General features: G+C 33.1%; 1 protein-coding gene across 1 annotated transcript in view; it reads left to right on the top strand.

Annotated features, from left to right (window-relative positions):
* The window catches only part of LOC122002722 (dihydrolipoyllysine-residue acetyltransferase component 1 of pyruvate dehydrogenase complex, mitochondrial-like), a 46622-nt gene extending 24598 nt beyond the window's left edge, over positions 1–22024 (top strand). Inside the window, exons 9-20 of the mRNA XM_042557998.1 lie at positions 3214–3283; positions 3496–3906; positions 8451–8511; positions 8586–8630; positions 8726–8809; positions 15071–15147; positions 15230–15292; positions 16712–16782; positions 16849–16909; positions 21323–21383; positions 21453–21533; positions 21605–22024. Of these exons, the coding sequence (XP_042413932.1) occupies positions 3214–3283; positions 3496–3906; positions 8451–8511; positions 8586–8630; positions 8726–8809; positions 15071–15147; positions 15230–15292; positions 16712–16782; positions 16849–16909; positions 21323–21383; positions 21453–21533; positions 21605–21663 (1144 nt within the window). The 3' untranslated portion in view covers positions 21664–22024. The remainder of the gene's footprint in view (positions 1–3213; positions 3284–3495; positions 3907–8450; positions 8512–8585; positions 8631–8725; positions 8810–15070; positions 15148–15229; positions 15293–16711; positions 16783–16848; positions 16910–21322; positions 21384–21452; positions 21534–21604) is intronic.
* Positions 22025–23392: the final 1368 nt, after the last annotated feature.

Genomic DNA, 23392 nt, shown 5'->3' with positions numbered 1-23392 from the left:
TCACTTTTATTTCAATACTTCATCATTATCCTACTAACCTTGATATCGATATACATAAAAGCATCTTAATTTCCAAAATAAAATTTGATTTAATAAAAAATATCTACTAAACCCTATTTTGAGTCAACTCGGGTCAACTCGAAAATCCCCCAATCCCGATATTTTTTATGTTGAGTTGGCGGATACGATATATCGAAACTATATCATTCCGATTTGGGATCCTAATTTCTATTGGGTGTTACTCGGAGTTTCGTTCTGTTTCCCTGTATAAAAATTTGTACAAGTACAGGATTTATCCTAGCAGCCCATGTGCTCTACAGAAGTTAAACTTGGATTGTAAACGAAACTTAACATTATTAATCCAAGTTGTTCTTTTAAACTTGGATTAGAAACGAAACTTAACATTTTTACTCCAAATTCAACCCATGTGTTCTTCAGAAGTTAAACCATATTACAGAAGTTGATTAAATATCTATTTCAAAGATGGACTTCTAGGTTAAATATGGTGAGTCGCACGACCTTCTTGGGTATGGGATCATCCACCACTTCCTAGACAAAGTCTTTCAAAGAAATTGAATATTTAAACTTCTTACAGTAACCTTAGGTTTAACTATAGAGACAACAATAGAAACACAAAATCGAAATACAAAATCGATAGCATCTTGTGTTGGTATTTCAGGATCCATACAAAGAACACAAACTAATTATGCAGCGGAAACAAATAATTAGTTATATCTTTCTTTGTATCTTAAAGACCTCTTGATCTTCTGCTGTATTCCTCTCCTCCTCTTGGACGTCGTGTGGGCGACGATCTACCAAGATGAAATCCACCCGAGCCTTTCTTCTTTGCCTACAAGTTTCGGCCACCCAAGGAATGCCAAAATAGGAAACTTCCTTCTCTTCTTCTTCCCCTCCAAGCAAACCGGCCACAAGAAGATGGAGCTTGATGTGCCGTCGACCTCAAGAGAAGAAAACAAAGGGAGAAGAGAAAGAGAAGGGTCGACCACCAAGGAAAAGAGAAGAGAAGAGGGAACTTTTGGTTGTGTTATTGTTCCATAAGGCACCATCTACCTCTCTTTTATAATCCTTGGTGAATGCAAAAAAAGAAAGTTTTAAACATAATTAAAACTTTCTTTTAATTCCAATCATGGCAACAAAGGAAATTTTAATAATAATTAAAATCTCTCTCTTTTAAATTTCCTATTATGATGACTACAAAAGGAAAGTTTAAAATTAAACTTCTCTTTTAAATCATGATTACAAAAAAGGAAAGTTTTATCAAAATTAAAATCTCTCTTTTTAAACCAATATAGATGGCAACAAAAAAGGAAAGATTTTAAAATTTAAAATTCTCTTTTAAAACCATGTGGCTGACTTCAAAAAAGGAAAGATTTTAAAATTAAAATATCTCTTTTAATCATTTATAGATTATTATAAAAGGAAAGATTTTTATAAAAATTAACATCTCTCTTTTAATTACTTTAGTGGCCAACCCCTTGCTTAGTCACCAAGTAAGGCTTGGCCAACCCCTTGCTTGGTCGGCCACATCTTGGACACCAAGATGGGCTTGGTCGGCCCCTTGCTTGGGCACCCCTTGCTTGGGCACCCCTTGCTTGGGCACCTAGCAAGGATGTGGCCGACCCCTAGTTTGGGTAAGAAGCTGGCCTTTGGGTGGATAAAAAGGCTTTTAATAAGAGGCTACAACAGGAATCTAGAGGAGGAATTGGTTTGAGCCTCCTGATGGACTTGAGCTTCCTGTGTTCGACCCGAACACCCAACTTAAGTTCATTAATAATAACTCATACCACTAAAGAGTCATTATTGAACTACCGTACCAATCCCATATTACATTATGAGCTCCTTCTTATCATGAGTGCTTAGTCTCCCTATGTTTAAGATATTGAATGTCCATTAATTAAATGAGTTACTTCACTTAATTAATATCTAGTTTTAAGAGTAGTACCACTCAACTTCATTGTCATGTCAGAACTAAGTCCACCTGCAGGGTTTACATGACAATTCTTATGAGCTCCTCAAGGGGGCATCATCAACCTAGATAACTAGGACACAGTTTCCTTCTATAATCAACAACACACCATATAAATAATATTATTTCCCAACTTATCGAGCCTATTGATTTAACGAATAAATCTCACCCATTGATAAATTAAAAACATAAATACTAAGTATATGTGCTTGTTATTATATCGGGATTAAGAGTACACATATTCATAATAACAGAGGTTATGTTCTTTTATGCAGTCAGTACAAAAAGAACAACCTCAAATGGTCCTGCTCAATACACACATAGTGTACTAGTGTAATTTTATAGTCAAGATAAACTAGTACCAAATTACACTACAACCATTCCAAGGTTTGTCCAATCCATCTTGGTTGTGAGCTACTATTTATAATTTATAAGGAACTGATAACATGATCTTCTGTGTGACACCACACACCATGTTATCTACAATATAAATTAAATGGACAACTGCATTTTACTAAATACAGACATTTGACCAATGTGATTCTTATTACAAAATAAATGTTCATACAAAAAGCTAGGCTTTTAATATACATCCTAACAATTTCGGCACGGGTCGAGATTTTAAACCATGATTTTATGTAGTATAAATACATGAGTTCGAACTATATTTGAACACAATAATATTGTAATACAATATTTTTCCTTTACCAAACTTCTCAATTATAAAACCATTTTTGGACATTTTTATTTGCTCTGATTTATTGTATAAGTTGATCATAGTTCAACACTTATCTGAAGTTTTGGTTATGTCAAGGTCAACTTCCTATTGTGCTCAAAATAACCATAGTGATAGTTTGTAACTTGGTTAGATGTTTGGCATTTTTCAGAAGCATAGCTATCCTTAGATCATGAACAGGACACCACTTTCCTCTATGTTGTCTTCTCCCCGCTCAAATTTTGTTAAGAATATTCTATGCGTGCTAATCCTCGGTCCTACATGGTAGACAGTCCTTTATTTATAAAAATTTAAGCTTGACTCAGTCAAACTGTTAAACTAATGAAATCATTGAAATCTTATACCACTAGGAATCTGAGTGATGAATATTGTGTTTAGTGGTTTACGATTGCCTTAATATGCTGCAATATGTCCCCTGATGTGCTCATTTGATGTACTTTTCTAAACCTTTTTCTGATAAATTGCATCATGATTTCTTTTTACCCTGTAGGTTCTTGGCAAAGATATTAGCGCCTGAAGGTTCAAAGGATGTGCTTGTTGGACGACCTATTGCTGTCACGGTATGTTTCCATTGCCATCCAACTGTTCTAACTCAACTTTAGTCCATCACATGCTTGATCTTACCAGTGTCAGCATGGAGATCTTTTCCTGTGTGTCTCCAGTCATAATTGTTTTGCTGCATTTTTTTTCTTTTCTTCTTGACATCATGTTTGTTATTGGCTCAATATGCTTAAAAAACTTAATGTGGATTCTAACATTCTGGTTGTTGAAGGTCGAAGATCCAGATGAAATTAACAATATACCTGATGATTCATTCAGTGGACTGGAACCCAAAGATGAAAAACCTACTGATACATTGGCCAACTCTGCAGAACTGAAGGTGGGTACTTCAAAGGCATCTTTCATTAGAATCAGCCCAGCAGCAAAGTTCCTAATTGCACAACATAGACTGGAAGCATCTTCACTGGAAGCATCGGGACCCCGTGGAACACTTTTGAAGGGGGATGTACTTGCAGCAATTAGGTCTAGAAACCAATCTGTTGGAGCTCTCAAAGAAGTTCAAGATCCAATAGCTCCATTGACAAGTACCTCTAAGTTGACTTCTCTTTCTTCACCTGAATCCGAAGGCCCTTTAGATGGGACAGTTATTCATACAGATCTTCAAAATAGTCAGATTCGCAAGGTACTCTTCTATGATGGCTCATTTATATAGATGTAGAAACTTGATAGTTTGTCTTGTACTAACAACTCTTTCTCTTTTAAATTGTTTCATCTAATACCTTTTTGTAACTTGAACTGATTCCAAGCTAGCTGTGGCCAGGACAACAGTACTGGCTGGTATACTAAGTCGGCTTCAACTGAAAAATTAGGAAAAAATAATTAAATAGGATTCAACAGAATTCTGCTTCCTTTCTTTTCTCATTTTATTTTTTCGTCCATACTAGGATAAAGGGACATGAATGGAGTGCTGCATGACTGCATTATTAGGACTGGAACAATGTTAAAATGTGTTCCCTGCCCAGTCTAACTAAACAATTTACTATAGTAAGTCTATAATATGTAGAGGTTTGTCTTTGATCAAATGACTAACTCCATATAAAACACAACAACAACAACAACAACAACCAATGCTTATCCCACTAGGTGGGGTCGGCTATATTCGTTGAAATTTGTCATAGTTTTAGCACTGAACGACAACCTAACGCAACCTTCCTCCTTTATCCGGGCTTGGGACTGACCATGATTGGTTCGTCTAACTCCATTTAAAACAATGATATGAAATAGTAAGGAGTGCACTTATAGTTGTTTATTTTTTATAGTTTAAAATTTCGTTCTATGTCGGGTGAAACGGGTGAAATTTGTCGTTCTATCCACCGTGCGACACAAGCATTGCATATTGCCGTAGGGTCGTAAAGGCCCGCCGAGGTCGTCACAATCATGTGGCGAGCTCCATTGGAGCGCGGAGGTCGCCGCGAAACCAGTGGGGTTGTGGAGGTCCTCGCAATCACCTCCGTGGATCGAGGCGAAGGATGCCCCGGGCGGAGGGTGCAATGATGAAACTTATGTTAATAATTAAACTTTATGTTAATAATTTCAATCTAACTCTTAACAATAATAGGATCATCTAAATAGGGTTAGTCAAAACCTAATAAAGTTATCTAATTAATTTAATATATATTTTATTTATTTTAATTTTTAAAAAATATATATTTTATTTATCATATGGAGACGTTGCTATCCCGTATTTTTTCTTTCTTTTTTTCTGTTTTAAATATATTTTTTAATATTTAGATTAAATTTTTTATTTTTAATCAATATATTTTATATTTAAAAAACACCAAAATCGTTCTGGTCATAAACCCGTAACTTCGATACTGTTCGAGATTTTAAACCATATTTTTTTTCACCACACAAGCTAATTAAATTTTATTTTTAACTGCATCTTGATATTGAATTGACTGTGTGTGTGATTTTGTAACACTAACGTTGTAGCTATTTTGATAACAAACCATGTCCTACAAGGGACACTAGTCTGTTCATTTGGAGTTAACATATTCTTTGTTTTTACACAATCTTCTCTATCATTTTGAATTTGATAAAAGCCTTCCTCGATACTTTAATAATTTAAACTCTTCAATTCGTTGAACGGTTAGAACTTAACATTCCTTTTCCTCTAAAAGATCTAAGCTTAGTTTCTGCAATATATTCCTTTCTTTAATTAAGAAACTTTGATTCTAGGAGTACTGTTGCTTTATAAAATTCTTATCTGCACCTCCTTTGCCAAAATTCCTTGAGATGACAAATATATACTTTCATTATCGCCTATAATTATCATCAACCCACAAAGTAAAAAAAATGTTTGTTTACAAGAACAATGGTGCCTTGGAAAGTAAGATCATCATCCTCATATTGTTACATCCCAAAATGTATCAAATCAGCAATGAAATGAATAACCTAAGAGTGATTGTTTAAGAGTATAAGATGAATTCCTGTGCTGAGATGCTATTAGAAATACCCCTTAGTTTCAAATTTTTTCTTTAAACATGTTTTGGAAGATCAGTAGACATATTTTAATCATTGAGTCGAAATAGAAATTGAATAGATGGCAAATTTGGCATTGAATAAATTCTACCAAAATCAATTCATAAGTTTTTCTCATAGAATTGATTGAGCCATGAGGAGATACTTTCATTATGTTCTCAACAACAATCCCTGACACTGTTGAAAGCAAAATAGCTAATCCCAAGTTCTATTTGCTATCAAGGCATTCATGTTTATAAACATTATTCTTTTCCACTCAGGATAAGACACACCTTAAAAATTTGTAGAATCGAAAAAAGACAATGTAATGATTAATTAAACAAAGATACAAGATGCAAAAGAACACATGAGATTCTCATGTACAAAGACAAATCCATGAAGTAGTGTTGGAAGTGGTGTGCGCTAGAAAGTTAATAAGCTTGGTCTAGGTGAAGTTGCTCTTATTTTATTATAACAAAAGATATTCAATAAGAATCTCAACCAACATTTGAAATCTTATTGTAGGCTCGTGTTTTAGTCCTCAACTAGAATGAGATATGCTGGACGACACAAGTGTTGGTGCCAACGACTGTACCAAGAATGAACTCTTGGCGGAGAGGAATAGGTAGAGCAAGAGCAGACCCGACCCAAGGGAGAAGTAGGTGGAGGAAGATTGCATACCTCTTGGAAGTGTCATGGTACATTCAGAAGCGTCATCATGCCTTGCATCACCTTGGCGTCTTCGCATGGTGGGAACTAGGTGATCACGGAGGAGGTGATAACTAAGGGAGCCCCTTGGGAAAGCCTCACATGAAGGCTTGCATGGTCACATTGAGGAAGTCAGTGTGGAGCTTCTTACGATGAAGGCTCACATGTAATTCGGGACTTATGAAGGCAGCTTGCATACTATGGGTTCAAGGCTTCTCATGTGTCAATTGATGATCAGAGTGAATTGTTTTGCCTGTGGCAACTAGTAGAGAATGGCAGTTTAGATTGTGATCTCAACAATTGGAAGCATCCTTGATTCTTAGGATCTTGCCCTCACTATAATAGATGTCGAATTATATTCGAGAATCTTCTTTTCTAGTTTGTTCACCTTTTTATAGATGAAATTTACTATTGTTCTCATTATCGATATCCTATACATGGTTTGAAATCTCGTACCGTGCCAGGCAAAATGGTGAAACGGTCAAAATATATCGTTTCGATAAATCACTGAAACTCAATATCACTTTGCACCAAGGTTTAGAATCTCGAGTTGTGTCAATGCTGTTATGCATATGGTGCCGGTGACTGGTTGGAGGTTGAAGGAGGAAAAAGATGAAATCAAAGAAGGAGACATTATTTGTATTGAATTAAATAAAAATCCACTAAATCACTCAATGAGTTAATTGAGCACACCTCTACAAATCTTCCAAGAAAGAGCATAACTATAAAGTTCAACAAGCAATTCTAGGTCCTATATAGGAAAGCTTCAAGATGAGCAAAATATTTCTAGATCCCTTCTAGAAACTCCAATACAAACAAATGTTTTTAGACTCCTAGGATCTACTACCTAGGTCAACCTACCAAAAGGCTAGTTCCTCGTACCTTCAATAAAATAGTTTTGAAACCTAGATTGTCTCATCTATGCCACCTTAACTTCATATACCCTTTGAGACATAGCACCAACAATGCTAGACTACCTAAACCTATCTAGGTCACCTAGCACTTAATATTACTTTTGCTCAAGTTCCGAACAAGGATGTAGGGCTTCCAACATCTTTTTGTAGCTAGGCACATTCAAAGATAAATGATACAACTTCATCCAGAAACACTACTAAGTGCCAATTATGCTCCAGATATATAGCTTTCTAGGCAACACAATTTCCTAGATTCCATCATCATATTAACATAAGGTGTACCTAAAAGAAAAAATGGTACGACAATCATTACTTTGGTCTTTGACTAATTTGGTAGTCTTCAAGCTTAATGTCTTCATTGATGTAGAAGCCTCACTTAGCTCCACACTCACTCCTTTTAAACACTCTACTCAAATTTTGCACATGAAATTTATGACGAATTAAGATAAAATTGTAATAAAGCCCATATAAAGATTAAATTGTACTAAAGCTTGTAAGTTCAAAAGTAAATCATTAATCAAAATCTTCCAATTTAAACTCAATGCTAAATATGAAAACTGTAATTCTTTAACTTATCACACCCAACAAAATAATATGTTCTAGGGTGCCACAAACTTTGATAATTTCTGAACTGCAATATAAAAGGGAAAAAACATACTACTTCAAAAGAAAATGGTTAAACACTGACCAGAATTCGAGTGTAGTCTCAGATAATTAGACACAATATTTAATTTCATATTTATAATGTTTCTCAAGTGTAACTTCTTGGGATGCTTTTGTATAGTTAAATCCTCTAGCATGTGACACTTTCTTGTGATGAGGTATGCTGTACTGCATATTAAAAAGTTGTTTTTTTTTCTTTTAAGGACTCTTGTTTGAGAAGCACTTTTATAAGGTTCATATAGTTAATGTGGCAGTTGCACATGAACAGTGCAACTAATCTTCATAAGAATGAATGAATCAGTATACTGTAAATGAAACCTAGTTTTTCAACATGAATAACTAGTAATAATCCACTTTGTTGTGTTGTATCCTACTATCCTTTTTTCCTTGTCTTATCTCTCTCCTTTTTACATAAATGCAGGTTATTGCAAAACGATTGCTTGAATCTAAACAAAGCATTCCACATTTATATTTATCCTCAGGTTTATCATCATATCTTGATTAGGATTATGTGTTATTTGGTTATCAAAAGATGCTGAACATCTTGTGTTTGCAGATGTCATATTGGATCCTTTACTGGCATTCAGAAAGGAACTTAAAGGTACAATGTGATCTTCATCTTTGTTCTTTTTTACAATTTTTTTTTATGTATTTTGGTTTGTGATTCAACACATTACTTTTTATCTCTCTATGCAGAACAATATAATGTGAAAGTCTCAGTTAATGATATTGTCTTAAAAGCTGTTGCACTTGCATTGAAAACCGTACCTGAAGCAAATGGTAAGGATGCAAAATATTATTCTCATAGTTACATACGATGCAAAAACTTCAATTATGAGGCATACCATTTTGTACAAGTATTATATAGGTACACTTTGTCTTTAGTGTTTAAAATTTCGATTGTGATGGGTGGGCCGGCTCCAATCAAGGTTCAAAACTTCAGTATCAATATAACCATAAAAATACAACATCGATACTAACTCATATTGATAAGTGTCAAACTAGTCTTGAATCACCCACTTTTGTAATTTTCTCCCACGAGACTTATTTACATAAGAAACAAGAAATATGTCCATCCATCTCATATTTAATTAACTTATGAGGAAATAATTTGAAAGGAGAGTGTTTGCGCAACGGTAAAGTTACTGCCAGATCTAGAGGCCATGGTTTCGAGTTTTGGAAACAACTTTATGTAAAGTAGGGTAAGACTGCGCATAATAAACCCTTCTCCGGATCACTACGCTATCTTTTTATGAGGAAATAACTTGAAAAAAATTGTAATACTAGATTCAATACTTATTTGCAGCTGCACACATGTTCACTGGGTTATGCTTCACGTTTGTGAGATGAAGTGAGTGAGAGAGAAAACACATGATAGACAATATCGACCAAAGAATGAATGAGAGCACAATGACAGGATAATGTGGCAGTGATTACACATTTGCTACTATGCATTGAACATGAGAATAAGATCTAATGAGGAGCGATGATGGATCAAGGAGAATAGGAATACTGAGAGAAGGGGAAGAGAAATAGGAAGTGGAAGAAAAAATAAGAAGAATAAAAGGAGCAAGAATACTTAGTAGTTCATGTACCTTTTTTGAATGTTATTATAATTCATCTAAGTCGATGCAATCCAAAATGAAGGCATGTATTTCTTGATATGAGTAGTACATGATTGGTACTAGGCAACACATTGAAAAATGTAAAATAACTCAACTTTGTTTGTTTAAGAAGAATAACTAGAGCTTGGTGTAAAATTTCGAGTCGTGCCGATCTACATAGGCATAATTTGACATTCCGCTTGCCAACTAGCACCGGGCGGAGCCACGAGGCCTCTTGTGATGGCCTCGCGACCAAGTAAGGTTGCCACAAGGCCTTTCGACGAGGTGAGACCGCCCCAAGGCCTCATCGCCTCACGGAAGTCGCGACAAGAGGCTTCTTGGCCAAGGGAGGCCTATGTAAGTCTCGCTGCCTCACGGCCTCACGTTGCCTCGCGATGCAATGACCTGCCACAATGAGCCTATAGCGGTAAGCTACTGCACTTTACTGCACTTTTTCTTATTTCAATTTAACCAATTAATTCTTTTTTAAAAAAAAATAATAATTCTTTTTCTTTTCCTCGTAATTCTTTTCCCTTCTTAAACCCAAAGACTAGAAATTTTTTAAGAATGGAATTCATTTTCCTTTGTTGTTTTTTTTTTCTCTCCATTAATCAATAAGGATAAATATAGAAATTAAGAGAGAAAAATACCCTTTTAAGGATAGATGAGGCAGATTGCTAAAATGACAGACTCAATGCACGAAGCTCCTACTAATGTAGGTACTGGGGAAAGGTCTATTGTACATAGTGTTATCTTGCTTTGCTTTATAAGAGGCTATTTTCGAGACTCAAACCTATGACCTCTAGGTCGCATGGTAACAACTTTATCGTTGCGTTAAGTCTCTTCTTCTATAAGGTAGATTGCTAGAAAAGATTATATATATATATATATATATATATATGACGATTAAATTAAATTATTCTATATATAAATTTAGTTTGATTTTAAATATATCAAAATAACTTAAATTAAATTAAATTCAAACCTATTTGATCCTAATTAACATTACTACTTGGTGGACTCTGGTTAACCCTAAATTGATTTTTACTCAATCTTAAATTTTAAAATATTAGTTTAATTTAATTATTTTAATTTTCAAAAAATATATATTTAAAATATGCCATTTTTAAAGATGATAAAATTTTATATTTACAAGATTATTTATCAATTGAGACTAAAAGTCATCATTTAAGAATTATAATATCCATATACTCAATATTTTAATCATTATCCCTTTATCCTTTTATTCTACAATAGAAAATATATAAAACATTTTTACCTATTCTCAAAATAAAAAATTACAGTAATCCATAAATAATTTAAAATTTTCAAATAAAGTAACACAATCAATCTTTAAAATCATTCAAATATATTAAGAGATATCGGAACCAAAGATTATGACTATTATAAATGCAAGGTCTTGATACAATTAAACTTGAAACTCAATCTTCATCACCATTGTAAAAGCAAGCTCCTGGACCTCTACAATAAAATTATAATTAAGATTATTTAATTATATGCAATAATAATAAAATATAAATTTTAATTTCAACAGTTGCAAAAGATTCAATAAAGATAATATCAAAATTTGAACTCAACATTTAATATCTCAAATATAATCTGATAATAAATATTTACAGCAATCAAATATTAATAAAAATATTTTCTGCAATTCCTAAGGACGAATTAAAGTTTCAGAATTCCCAAAAGGCGTACTAAGGTTTCATTTTTCCCAAAAGTCGCACCAAGGTTTCATTCTTCCGAAAAGGGGCACACCTAATTCCAATTTTACCACTCTGCCAATAACTGACTTTTTCTCTTTTTTCTCTCCTTTGCATGCATACATCTCTCCTCTCTTTTCTTTCCTCTTCAATTAAATTAAACTTTAATTTAAATTTTAAAAAATAATCTTCTAAATTTATTTATTTTTATTTTTAATTTTAAAATTTTAATAAAAATTAAAAAAATATAAAATAAGGTTAATAAAAATTAAAATATTTTTTTCTATTTTGTTAATATCTAATTATAAAAGAATAAAAATAAATAATTTAATAATGAGAGCTAATTTTAATAATAATAATCATAATAATAAAATCGTTTTGGTTATTACATATACCATAGCAGAAATACCAACATCGTTGTGATGTTGGATTTTAAAAACTAGCACATGTTTAAGCTGTGGTGCTGGTTTTAAAAACTAGCACAACAATGGTTTTGGTGTTTAAAAATCAGTACCACTTAAACACAAGCAATGTTGTGGTGTTAATTTTTTAAAAATAGTAAAGGACATATTTAGACTTTGGGATTTGGATTTTTTTTTTTTGACATATAATGATATAGGGTAGTATTTATGTTGTCCATGCTTGGTTCTGACATTCAGTCAGCGTTAGGTTGCCCATGACAGCCATGGCCTGTCCAAGCTCGGATAAAGGAGGAGGGTTGCTTTTGGTTGGCAGCGTTAAAACAAATGTTCAATGAATGGATTCTTGGTTATGACATCCATACAATAAGTTATCTATGTGTGTCAATTGTCAAAATAATGACAATTATTCATAGCCTCCGTAAAACTTTTAAACGATGTTTTTAGGCTGGAGACATGGGTTGTTACTGGTTTCACCAAGTAACAAATGTAGAATTTTGAACAAGCTTCGATTTGGCTCAAACGTCCTATTCTGATACTCGAGTTAAAAGTTATGGCCTTCGAATGTAGGCATTTGGCATATACACATAACTTATCATAAGGATGTCAGAACTAGACATGTACACCATAATTACTTTTATTCCACCACCCTCTTTCATTACCTGTCAACTTTTCACAAATCCAAATCTTCTAATGGGTTTTGATCAAAACCTATTGATGAACCTAGAGAGCTCTGATCAAACCTATTCCGAGTGCTACAACTTTCTGAAATGCCAAGTGGGTCGAGAGGACCCAACACTTGGCAGTGAGATCGAGAGGTCTTGAGGATCGAAGATCGAGAGAAAGTCCTGGCGAGCCGATCAAGGCTAAGTGAAAAGTCCAAACAGATTTGAAGGATCAAAGTTTGGTAGGTAGGTTGAGGTAAACAACTGTAGGAGCGACGGTGAGTTTGTGTTCCTGAAGGGAACAACCTAAGGTCGTTGATCCAACTGAAGAAATCAGAAAGGTTTCCAAGTTGAGATCAAGACAATTCTACTGTCCAATACTACTCGTGCATTTATATATTATTGTGCTAATCTCTATTTTGTAGGAATATACTGTTTAACTCTGTTTTGCAAGTTCGGCTTGATCGGTCGATCGAACAGGAGGATCGATCGACTGAACAAGGTTAACTTAGAACAAACACCAGTTCAGATCAAAGCAGAGTGAAATCCGATCAAAGCTTGATCGGTCGACTGAACCCTGACGATGCAGAGAAGGAAACTAAGCTGATCGGTTGACTGAACCAGGAGATTGGTCGACCGAACGATCACCTCATCAATGCAGCATTAAGTGTGAATCTCGGCGAACATGGAAATTCTTTGTTCGGTCGACTGAAAAAATGATCGGTCGACCGAACACTTTAATGTCATTAAATGTTGAAGATCGAATCAGCATCAGATCTCAACGAAGATGGAAGGGAGCTGGTTTGGTCGACCGATCCCTAATGTCATTAAATGCCGAAGATCGAATCAGCATCAGATCTCAACGAAGATGGAAGGGAGTTGGTTTGGTCAACCGAACCTAGGGATCGGTCGATCGAACGTCGACAACTTATAAAAGTGAGCTCTAGGTCTGAGGCTAAGCAATGAAATCTGATTGGTTCGAAATTCATCTCTGCGCAAGCTACTGTCCGTGCTACAACTACTCTCCACACACAAGTTAGTATTCCAAGAAGTGCTGACAAGCTGCATACTCATTCTTAAGTCGGTATAATTTTACTAGCTTGTAATTGTACTTATTTATTAGTAAGATAGTAGGTTGTTACTATCTTACTCATTTGTACACGTTGCTTCTTTTCGAGGTTTTCAGAAAGAAGAGTTTTAATGGATTGCCCATTGGTGTGATCAAGGATCGCGGGCCTTGAAGTAGGAGTCGACTTAGGTTTCGAACCAAGTAACCGAATTGCATTTTCTTTTTTCCGCTGCACGACTTTGATTTTAACAAGTAAAAGAATTATTTTTTAAAGTGCGATATTCACCCCCTCCCCACCCTCCCTCTATCGCACTCTTTCGATCCTACATGCTCCAAATATGCCCTTCTTTACTATTTTTAAAAAAATAGCACCACAACACTGTTTAAGTTGTGGTGCTGGTTTTTAAACACTAGCACCACAGAGGTGCTGTTTTTTTAAACACCAGCACCACAACGATGTTGGTATTTAAGATGTGATGCTAATTGTTAAAAATCATAATTTTTTATTATTTTTATTAATAAAATCAACTCTCGTTATTAATTCTATTTTCTTATTTTACTCTTTTATAATTAGATATTAAAAATAGAAAAATAATAATTTTTATTAATCTTCTTTTATATTTTTTATTAAAGTTTTAAAATTAAAATGAAAAATAAATAAATTTAGAGTATTATTTATTAAAGTTTAAATTACCATTTAATTTAATTGAAGAGGAAAGAGAAGAGAGGAAAGATGTTGCATACCTGCAAAGGAGAGAGAAAAGAGTTGAATTGAGTGCGTCTTTTGGAAATTTGCTGAAATATTTTTTAATTAATATATTTTATATTTAAAAAAAATATCGAAATTGTATTAACGCAACATGGTATCGAACCCATATCGTTATGGTCATAAACCGAAACTCAGGTACGACTCAAAATTTTAAACCTTAAATTAGAGTAAAAATGTAAAATCCTTGTATAATCACTTTTTAAAGGATAATGTAATAAGGGTTATGACTAGCTGGTGGTGCAATTTGAAATTTAATATTATTGTGTAAAGATGTGAAGTGCGTCCAAAATGTTGGGCATCCAACATGCTTGTATATGAAGCAATTGCAAACTATTCCAAGTAAGTTCCATCGTCCCTAGCATTTTGTATTCAGTCTGACAAACTCATGAAACATGATAAATGTTTTTAATTTACTTGTCACCTGTTCTTATTATTTTATATACATTCTTGAAGATTTTTTTTGGGTGTTATGTTTTGTGATGACTAGAGTTGCTACTAAAGATTTCTTGCTAGCATTGTATTTAAAGTGTAATTTTAACATTATTTTCCCCCTAAATACTGTCCTATCGAGTAGCTGTACCTACTGTATTTCTGGCAAGTTAATTATAAAATATTGTGTTTCTTCTTTCTCTATGATTCCGGTTAATAGTAATGATTAACACGAACGTCATTCATTCAAGTTCCAAGTTCAATGAATTCAGTTAGCTTGATGGATAAGTTATTCATGTTTCATGTCATTGTTTTCTATGATTACTCTTTCTGATTGCTAGATTGTTCTTTTGCATGGTTAACAGTTTACTGGAATGCTGAGAAAGGTGAATCTGTATCATGTGACTCAGTTGACATATCAGTAGCAGTTGCCACGGAGAAGGTATTTTTGAAGGCTACTTTGGATAATCTACAAATTGGTACTGTTAGTCTAAATTCTAAGGCCAGTTATAACTGCGGTACAGGGATTGATGACTCCTATTGTCAGAAATGCAGATCAGAAGTCATTATCAGTGATATCCTTGGAGGTGAGCAGCTGCTTGTTTCATATTGAATCGATAACTAGATGTGACAATGCATATAGTCTGCTATTGAATGCAAGATATCTGGATGAGGTGGCCTTTTTCTAATTCCTCTAGGAGAACAGATTTATTTATTTATTTTATATAGTGTTATTTTTTTTTTACAAGATGTATCAGAAATGACTTATCCAACAATTTCAGAATTGGTTGAAATAGACCTCTCTTTTTGTTCTCTTTATCTATTTTGTTTATTAAGTTGAATATTTAACAATATTTATTCTCCAGCTTGAGGACTGTTAGAGTCAATAGTTTAGTCCCAATTTTCTTAGACCAACTTTTATATGTTGTGTTTAGACATGTTTACATGGATTTAATGTTCTCTTCTTTATGCTTTTTTTAGATAAAATTGTTTTATCACTTTCAACAATTCCAGTTTACATTTCATGAATATGCAAAGAAAATATGGACTTAAACCTTATGGATTCATTTGCACAAGAGAGCGCCATATTAGTTATGTGCTTTTGTAAACATGCATTCAGTTTCTTAACAAATGCAACTTTCCGCTGTTTTTAGTTATGGTTTTTATCATTTTAATTTATCAGAATTCAATGTACTTATCCCTAAAATTACTATTTGTCCATGAGAGCTTTATAGTCTAACCAGTTCCCATCCTTTTATTTTGTATGGCTAAATGGTTGTATTTCAAAACAAGTGGTAAGGTAATATATTAGGTTGTTTGCATAAGCTCAGGTTGCATTGCTTAGTTCTGATGTAACAATCAATCATTTGGTTTACTGTTTGCAAAGTCAGTTTGGTATCCTGTTTTTTTTTAAGTACCAAATGGGTTGGGCCATGCTTGCTGCAACATGTGTCATAGGTCGGTGCTCGATGCGAGTCTCTTGAACCACTATCATACTTGTCCAAAATGACCTGCATGTTGGCTAATGCCCAAGTCCATATAAGCTCAAGCTATGATCTATTAATCTATTTCTTATATTACCCCTTAGATCCCCGTTTTTTTTTCCTCTAAAAATTGAAATTTTCATAAATTTCTCTTAAAAGTTTACTATTTTTAAAATTTTCTTCCAGTGTACCATTCCAGGCACAACTTTTGCCCAGACGTGCTAGGCCATGTTAGAACAGCCCCAGACTATGTTGGGTATGACCCATTTGGAGCCATGCCAGGCCCAGTATAGCACACCCATAGCTAGGTCAACTCAGGCTCCAGCATAGACATGATTAGTTTTCACTTCTAGAACTTACTACAGTGTTAATTGCAAGGAATTATACCAATCAACAAAATTAGATATCATTTTGTACTGTGGCTGACATATTTCTTTTAGTCTTCATGTTTTTTCCTTGGAATCTGCTATGCTCTCTCTATTTTATTAATCAAAGTGAATTGACATATGAGAACAATCATAGGTCAAAGAGTTAGCTGACAAGGCACGTGCTGGTAAACTTAAACCTGATCAATTCCAAGGTGGATCTTTCAGGTAAGTTAACTTATCATCATAATATTTTTACCATTCCTCCTACTTAGGCAATTTTGCTTTTGGCAGCATCTCAAATCTTGGCATGTATCCCGTGGACCATTTCTGTGCCATTATAAACCCCCCTCAGGTTCTCTCTTGGAACATTGCTATAATTTTGATTCTCCAATATTTTTGGCATTTGGATTTTAACCTCTTTCATTATTTTGACAATCATCAACTAAAAATAATATTCTTTTTGGAGCAATCCCCCCAACACTCTTTTCTGCCAATTAATTTCATTTGGCATGGTTCACACATGAACGAATAAGTACAGACCTCTTGAATTCAAGGATCAAAACCTTAAAATCAAATGGCCCAACGGAACAAAATGATGAGGGTATTTTTTAGATACTAAAAGGTAAGGCAAATAAAATTCTAAACCATGGCTTGGGATATTACCATTTTGAAGCTATTCCAGGCAAATAACAAAATCAGGGAAACTGAATTTCCCCCAACATTCATTTTCACTTCAAAGTGAGCCTAACTAAGCAGCTTGCTTGTAATCCTCCAACATCCCTTCTTATGAAAATTCTGTGTATATATAAATATGGTTGTGTTCTTTAGCTTTATTTAATAGTGATATTCAGTGTAATATCTCGGAAAACAGAGTGATTCTTGATCGTGGAATTGCAACTCGCTAAGAACTTGTAGAATGATCTTGCATAAATGGCTCAAACTTTGTTTGGAGCTTATTAATAATTCAAGAATACAATTAGTATATAGACATTTGTCATATGAAAGGCTATCTTAATCCCCCTTGACAATCGCAATCCACATTTGATATTGAAAAGGACCATAGGAAAGCATTCTATCTCCTTTGTCATCTTAGATCTACTAATGCTCTGGTTACCTTGAAGTACTGATGAGAAAACATGGTGAAGAAAAATCCTCAGTCGAATGGGATAAGATCCATAGTGGATCAGCACTATTCGGAAGGAAAGCGGAAGGAAAGAAAGAGAAAGGAAATGAAAAAGAAGGGAAAAGGAAAGGTCAGGCTCGCCATTACGACCAACCACCACAATTGACTGTTGCAGCTTGGCTACTGTGGCTCAATTGCTGCAAGGCCTCCACTGATAGATTTGAAACCTATCCTTTCTTTAATTTTACATCAAGTAAATGAGAAAAGTGCCATGACTCTTGTGCAAGCCATCCTTTCCTTCAACCATCCTTAGGAGTAAACAAGTCATACATCTATAAAAAGGATTTTGCAAGATGATATTGTTGTATTTCATTGAGCACAATTGAAGTTGATGTTTTCCTTGAACCAGAATAGTTAGTAATCACTTTGCTTCATAGAGTACATGTCTCAATCAAGGCAAAACTATGTGCTAATAGGTCCAACCCCTCCTATTGATTATATATTTACTACTTTAATCTTACATGTACACGTCCAATATTATAGTGAGGTCAATGTAGTTCTTTTTTATAAATATATATAGATATCTACAATTATAAGTCACAATCACATAGATGTAACATATTACTTTTAATAATCTATTTGTATATATAACCCAATTTAAATGAATTTATAATATTTAAAATTTCACTAATTTAATATGTAAAATTATATATTAGTAACAAATCTAAGATACTTCTAAATTTCATAACAATAATTTTTAATATTATGACTGTCCACAAATTATCGTACAATTTTAATATCTACATCATTATGACCATAGATAGTTATGGGATATTAAAAATTTAAGTTACCTAAAGGGTGCAATCATTTTAAATTCCTTAAACGCTTAATATATATATTTTTTTATTTTGTGATGGAAAATTAGAGGATACACCTTGGCACAACTTGTTGTAAGAGATAGATTTAAATGGTTAAACAAACAAACAAGAAAGATGGCACAAGATGTGTTATTAGGCATACTTGATGCCTTGCACCTACTTCCTAAGTCTAGTACCTGTCTTTCACCTAACTAAATTCTCCTTGCTATCAACTACGATAGTCACCTAGGGTTCTCCTTGCTCTCAACTACTATAGGCACCTAGGTTGTGACAATGTTATAACGCTAATCTAAATATTTTAAACTTCTAATGACGGTTTGAGTTTGGTGGCACTCAATGTATCATTGTGTGCAATCAATTAATGTTTGATTGCATTATGCTTTAAAAGCTATTGATTTTTTATCTTTCAAATCTATGCATAGATTTATTAAATTCTAATATCTTGCCAAGCATGATTGTTAAAATTGATATTAATAGAGGGATCAGATGGGAAAAAATCAATTATTAACTAACCAAAAGGGCGGGTGAAATTGGAATTGTTTGGAAAAATCAAAGAGTGAAATATTAGGATGACAAATTATGTTTAATCTTAATAAGCATATATAATTATATCATGAAGTAACATTATTAATAGAACAACTTAAATAATGGATAGTAAAATTAGTTAATAAGATTATTAATAATATTATAATGTCATATTATTGTTATTATTAGGTTATTAATATTAGAATATATTGTTATTATCTAATAAAATAATTTCTCAAAATATTAGATAATTTTATATTATTAAACTAAACATTTCTTCTAGATTATTGATAAATAATAAATCATATTTCATTATAATAGAATCAATAATTAAAAAATATATTAGCAATATTATTATCTATATTAATATGAAGTTGTTAAATAATGTTATGAATCACTATATTATTTATTAAAATAGGTTGTTATTTAATATTTTAGATTTAGTTGAGTAGAGTGTTTTGAGAAGGGGAACCTTGGCTCAACGGTAAAGTTGCTGCAAAGCATGGTAAGGCTGGCATACAATAGACTTTTTCAAGCTCATTACTTTGTTTCCCATTACACCATCTCTATTTGAGCCAATATAAAAAGTTTTTATATTTGTACTCCAATGTATTTTTCACCTCAACCTTTAGACATCCCCTTACCATTTGAGGAATCTCCTTGTCAGTATATTGTCAACATATGCACCATGAAGACACTCATAAAGGTACTCATTAGTGTTTCATTTTCCATTTGCATTCTCGTTTAAGAGTTCTCATAATGAGTTCTCAAGAACGTTTAAGAGGTACTTACAAATTCGTAGTGGCACTAAGCGATTATCAGCGGAACAAATGCTCTCCATTCTGATGATATATAGAAACTAGTTTCCCTTCCTCTAAGGAATCCACTATGGGATACATGGCAGCTAAGACTGCGTCAATCTGTTTGTTCCTCTCTCTAGCTGTTGTCTCTACTGGCCTCTTCATCGGCTGGACATTAAGAATGCATAGTGATCTTTCTGGGTTTCATATGGAGCAACTTCTGGGTTTTTACTTATGGGGTGCTGGTTTCTTGTGTTAATTGAAGAAGTTATTTCACCAACACACAATATTCGAGAACTTATTTGAAAATTTTAACTCAACTCTTCTTCAGCATGCAATGACGACAAGTAGACTTGTAGTCGAGAAGTATTCTTCTTACTAGCTAAGTGATTTACATTATCATTACAAGTGATGACGCCACAGGAACTAGACAATAAAGAGACAGTGAAGGATTAGCATTATGAACAATTTCCAAATTAAAGACTTGTAATTTCAAATCTCATATATTTTCTTGGTATAGAGATTGCTCTCAAAGGACATCTATATTTCACAACGTATATACATGCCATACTTAAAGGAAGCTGACATACTAAAGACTAAATATACTCTTATTGATCTAATGTTAGATTTGTACCATGATAGTGGAAACCACTAATTGATCCTAGGAAATATAAAAGGCAAGGAAAATTGAATTCTCTTGTAGTTGCTGTACTTCACATCTTTCCTATGGATTATAATGTTAAATTAATATTACAACAGGAAGAGACAAATTGACCCTTGGAAATTAGATTTGTAGGAAGACATACTTATCTCATAGGCAGATCTAACATCTCATTTTGGATAGCTGCTATGAGAATCCTACATTACCATAAAAGTGTTATAGGGAAAGATATTTTATTTTGTGAAGGTCAACTTATTTTGTGCAATCTACATCTGGCTATGTATTTGTGATATTTCATATTCATTAATAACATTTATATATAGGTATTGGGAATTACCTTGGATAGAATGTGTAATAATTCTTCTAAATCCTAATGTATGGAATGATCAACCAAGAATATATGCAATTGCATTCTTACTCTATTGTGGACTTGTAATAAAGTACTTTTCCTCTATTTGGATTGCATATAATATTGAACCAACACTATTTTCCCTGCAGCAGTTATAAATTTTCTAGAACAATGTTTTCTTCCTGCATGTCTTGTACCTTCCCTGTAAGACTCCAATTGGTTTGTTCCCAGTGTTTGCATCTTTACCTGAGATTTTCTGATCTTAGTGTTCTATAGCTGCGTAACCCGTGTAAAATATTTAAGTTGTGGCTTATTGCTGAAAGTCAATGAACTTTCTGATCCTGACATAAAATGGTTTGTTTGTAGCTAGTTGCTGTTGCTATTTTTGTTTCTTAATCAGTTTCACATAAACTTTATCAAATCTTCCAGGCTTGTATTCTTGCTGTTGGTCGAGGCAACATGGTTGTTGAACCTGTCATTGGAACTGATGGTATACTCATTTCAATTGAAGTTTCCGCTTGTGAATTTTGTTTGTGTTCTAAGATACATAACTATTCAGGAGTTGAGAAACCTGAAATTGTTACAAAAATGAGCTTGAAGCTATCTGCTGATCATCGTGTGTTTGATGGCCAGTTGGCAAGTATGTTTCTCCATTAAGTTGTTCATTATTATGGAACAAGCGAACTTATTCTTCTTTTTATCTTCTCGCAGGCAAGTTCCTTTCGGCACTGTCATCAAACTTTAGCAACATTAGACGACTACTGTTATGAAGCATACAAAGAGAACAATGAAGTTGGGAGCATGTTCCATCTCACGAAGATATGACTTCAGACTCAGAAGGGTGTTTACCCAACTCGGGCATATAATAATTTATTCCTCATTAATAAGATTACTAAAATTGTTTTATTCAATAAATTAGTTTTCACAAAAAGCCTCATACATTCATTCTTTGCTCCAAGCTTGCCCAATTCCTTGAACAAAATTTCCAAGTGATGTACTCAGACTCATTTCTTGCTGATTTTGAGGCTTGCTGTGAAATGTTAAAGTAGAGATGAGCAATGATGCTTGACATAATGTTATCAATATTACAATGGGCTGATGATAAAATATCAATATGTATGATTTGCTGTATGATTATTCTAGTGCTATAAATCTGGCATCTATTAAATAACAATCCTAAAAATGACCTAATGCCCTAATTCCCAATTTGTTGATCATGCCCCTTGCATTTTCTGTTAAGCGTGCGACCAATTTGATTTCATAATCGCCTTTTAGGAGCTTGAATTTTCTGCAGCAAAGTTTGATTGTGAACGAGGTAACGAAATTATCTTTTATGATCAAATTTAATTTTTCCTACTGATCTTTTCTTCGCTGAAATAATTGTTTTTGGTTTATTATTTGCGTGTGAATTGTTTTGTTATTCTTTATTTCTTTGCTAGAGTGGATTTGTTCTCCGTTAGAAAGTATTCTAAGACCGATGCACGTTAACATTACATTTTTCTTTCTCATAAATATTGTTAAAGCTATTGGATTTATTGTGCCTCATGTGAGTGAATTTAGTTCTACATTTTGTATTAAATTTATATTTTATTACGAGTCTATATATAATAATAATAATAATTATTATTATTATTATATATTTTTTAAAAGTTATAGTATTAGAGCTCTTCCTTCCTAATGTCTAAAAGCTATGAATCTTCTGATCCGTAATTTATGGTTTCATCGAGCTCTAATTTTAGTATTAGAGGTTTGTTTATAGTGAAGAGATATATATATGATTATTTTTTCTTTTAACGTGATGTAGATGTGATAATGAAAAAGCTGTCACCGATCTCTAACGGGATGCTCTTAGAGGTTCTCATGGTGAAAAAATAATTATAATAATTAAAAATTATGAAAAGACTTAAATATCCTCTATTTTAAATAATAATAATAATAATTATTATTATTAGTTTAGTTAGTATTTTAGTCAATTTTAACTTAAAATTACTAATTTAACCATAATTTTTTTTTAATTTCCCTATAAATAAATATTCATCTCTCATTCAAGTAACTCCCATTTTCTCATTCGCACTCCCTCAACTCTCAGTCACTCATCTCATACTCTTAACACACTATGTTCACTCTAATTTTATTATAAACCTCTCATTTTTTTATTATTTAATTATCTATTTTATAATTAATCAACAATATAATTAATTTTTATTAATTCATTATATTTATATATATATATATATATATATAAAATATTTGTTCAAATAAATACCATTGTTGAATAGCTTGAAGCCTTGAATATATATATATATAAATAAAATATTTGTTCAAATAAATACCATTGTTGAATAGCTTGAACCCTTCAAGGCTTCAACTCCCGTTAAAACAAAAATAAATATTAAATCCTTACATAATATGGCCACAAGCATGAATGTATGTCAACTTATTTCATATTTGTGCCCTCAAAACTCAAAAGTTAGCCAACTTCAGACAGGCCCGGCTCAT

The sequence above is a fragment of the Zingiber officinale genome, chromosome 7A, assembly GCF_018446385.1.
Source record: "Zingiber officinale cultivar Zhangliang chromosome 7A, Zo_v1.1, whole genome shotgun sequence".
Classification (NCBI taxonomy): Eukaryota; Viridiplantae; Streptophyta; class Magnoliopsida; order Zingiberales; family Zingiberaceae; genus Zingiber; species Zingiber officinale.
Note: the sequence above shows the minus strand (reverse complement) of the source record. Positions and strands in the feature narration are given on the sequence as shown.